Source organism: Entamoeba nuttalli, assembly GCF_000257125.1.
Source record: "Entamoeba nuttalli P19 unplaced genomic scaffold asmbl_3417, whole genome shotgun sequence".
In the NCBI taxonomy this organism is placed as follows: domain Eukaryota; phylum Evosea; order Mastigamoebida; family Endamoebidae; genus Entamoeba; species Entamoeba nuttalli.
The window spans coordinates 1-2,339 of NW_008576070.1; the positions used below are offsets into that span (position 1 = coordinate 1).

Below are 2,339 nucleotides of genomic sequence, written 5' to 3' on the forward strand. Positions count from 1 at the left end.
TTAAGAAAAAAAAATAACAATGGGATGAATAACATTTTTAGAAAATAAAAAAGAAAAGTCAAAAAATATGGAACAATCGAAAGAAAAGAAAAACAAAATAAAACAAATATGTCGTTCTTGCCATTTGGTACAACTACAGATGAGTCAGATGAAGTTATAGAACTTCAATTTAATGGAAGTGGAAACCAACCTATTGTTATTGAACAACATAGTAATGGAAAAGTGATGTCATTAGGATGTTTAATTTTTGTGATAATATTTTGTGGGATCAATATGATTATTTGTTTGTTGTTCATTCAAATGATATGAAAGATACAAATGTTAAAAGATCAAATAAATAGTGAATAAGAATAAAAACAATTAAACAAGAATAAAAGAAACAAGTCTTAAAAAAACAAACAAAACAAAAAAGATAATTGAAAAAGACTTATTTTTGTTTAGTTAAATACCAATCAAATTCACCATCATATTCAATATCATTTTCCCTAGCCACATTTTGAAAAACTTCTCTCCAAAATTGATACTTTGGTTCTTCTTCAAATCTAAGACTTCTTGCATAAGAAAGAAATGAAGCAAATTCAACAGGAAGATTTTCACATAATTCTTCTAAAGGAATTTCCATTTTTTTTTTACAAATTTTATCAAATTTTTCAGTATTATTTTGTCTATTAAAACCTTGCCATGGTAATTTTCCTTTAAGAAAATAAATAAACATATATGCTAAACTTTCTAAATCATCTCTTCTACTTTGTTCATATCCTTTATGATTATTAATAGATGCATATCTTGCTGTTCCTGTTAATGATTTATCTTCACTATATGCAATATGTTTTCCATTTTCAATGTATTTTTTACTTAATCCAAAATCAATTATATATACAAAATGAACATTTTTCCCACTTCCCATAACAAAATTATCTGGTTTAATATCTCTATGAATATATCCTTTTTTATGAACATGTTCAATACATCTTAAACATTGATCAACAATCATTAATACTGTTTTTAATGAAAATGGATGTCCAACATATTGAAAAAGATCTTCTAATGATGGTCCAAGAAATTCCATTACCATTATATTATAATCATCTTGTTCTCCTGAATAATAAACTTTTGTAATTCCTGGTGGATTTGTTTCTCCTTCTGCAAGATATGCATAAAGTTGTGCTTCTGCTTTAAGTTGAGGATGTTTGCATTTTTTTAATTCAATTTTTATAGCAACTGACTGTCCTGTCTCTAAGTCGGTTCCTTGAAAAACATCTCCAAATGACCCTCCTCCTAATTTCTTTTCTAGTTTATATCTATCATGAATAATGAACTCTGCATTTCTTGCCATTTTCTATTATTTCTTTTTTTTTTCTTTCTTTCTCTTTTTTTATTTCTTTTTATTTCTTATTTCTTTTTCTTCTATCTTTTCTTATTCATCCATGCACCAAGTACCACGACACCCTCAACTTGTTATGAATCCGGATTTGAACTCTCTTGCTTTTCTTGTATTTCCATTATTCTTTATACTCTTAGCTATTCTTATTCTTACTCTTTTTCCGTTTTTAAAAACTTACTTCATTCCTTCTCATTCTCAGTCTACTAAATTAAAAATTGGTATCTCTTTATCTGACGCTTATAGTGGAAATACTATCAAAAGGACTATAAAACGGAATGTTCAATGTCCAGTATGCAATGGGAGTGGTGCTGCACATTCACATGCCATTCATAAATGCTCAAAATGTGGGGGAAAGGGTGTGGTTAAGGAAAATCTAAGAATGGGATTATTTACCTATGAACATTTAATTACTTGTCCCATTTGTGGAGGAAGTGGAAATGAAATCACAGAAAAATGTGAGAAATGTAATGGTAGTGGAAGAGTGTCTGAAACCACCGAATTTAATATTACCATTCCTAAAGGTAGTAAAACGGGGGATATTCTCAAAATAAAAAATATGGGTGAAATGGGTAGTACGCTTCTTTTATTATTAACTGTTAATGACGATGAGAAGAACTTTAAACGTCAAGGGGATGACTTATTAACTAACCTAACAATTACTTTGAAAGATGCACTCTTAGGATTTAAAAAACAAATCTCCCACTTAGATGGTCATCAAATATCCATTGAACAAAATGGAGTCACAAGTGATGGTCAAATTATTCGAATCAAAGGTGAAGGGATGAAAAAGAACTTTTTATTTAATGGGGATTGTTTAATTTCTATCCACGTTGATATGCATTCAATATCTCCTGATCAAGCACTGAAAATAGCTAAAATATTAAATCAAACTAATTAATTCATTGTCCATCCATTTGTAATGTTAATCAATGGTTTAATTAATGAATTTTTGGTT

The 2,339-nt window shown here is 28.4% G+C and overlaps 2 protein-coding genes across 2 annotated transcripts; one reads left to right on the top strand and one right to left on the bottom strand.

The window, feature by feature from the left end:
* Positions 1 to 427: 427 nt before the first annotated feature.
* Positions 428 to 1,336, bottom strand: ENU1_067600 (casein kinase, putative; the record flags this gene model as incomplete). Its single annotated transcript, XM_008858332.1, has 1 exon — positions 428 to 1,336. The coding sequence occupies one exon, from the start codon at positions 1,334 to 1,336 to the stop codon at positions 428 to 430; it is 909 nt and encodes a 302-aa protein (XP_008856554.1).
* A 91-nt stretch (positions 1,337 to 1,427) lies between these two features.
* ENU1_067610 (chaperone proteinDNAJ, putative) lies at positions 1,428 to 2,282 on the top strand (the record flags this gene model as incomplete). The annotated part of the gene is made up of 1 exon (XM_008858333.1): positions 1,428 to 2,282. The coding sequence occupies one exon, from the start codon at positions 1,428 to 1,430 to the stop codon at positions 2,280 to 2,282; it is 855 nt and encodes a 284-aa protein (XP_008856555.1).
* Between the last annotated feature and the right edge of the window lie 57 nt (positions 2,283 to 2,339).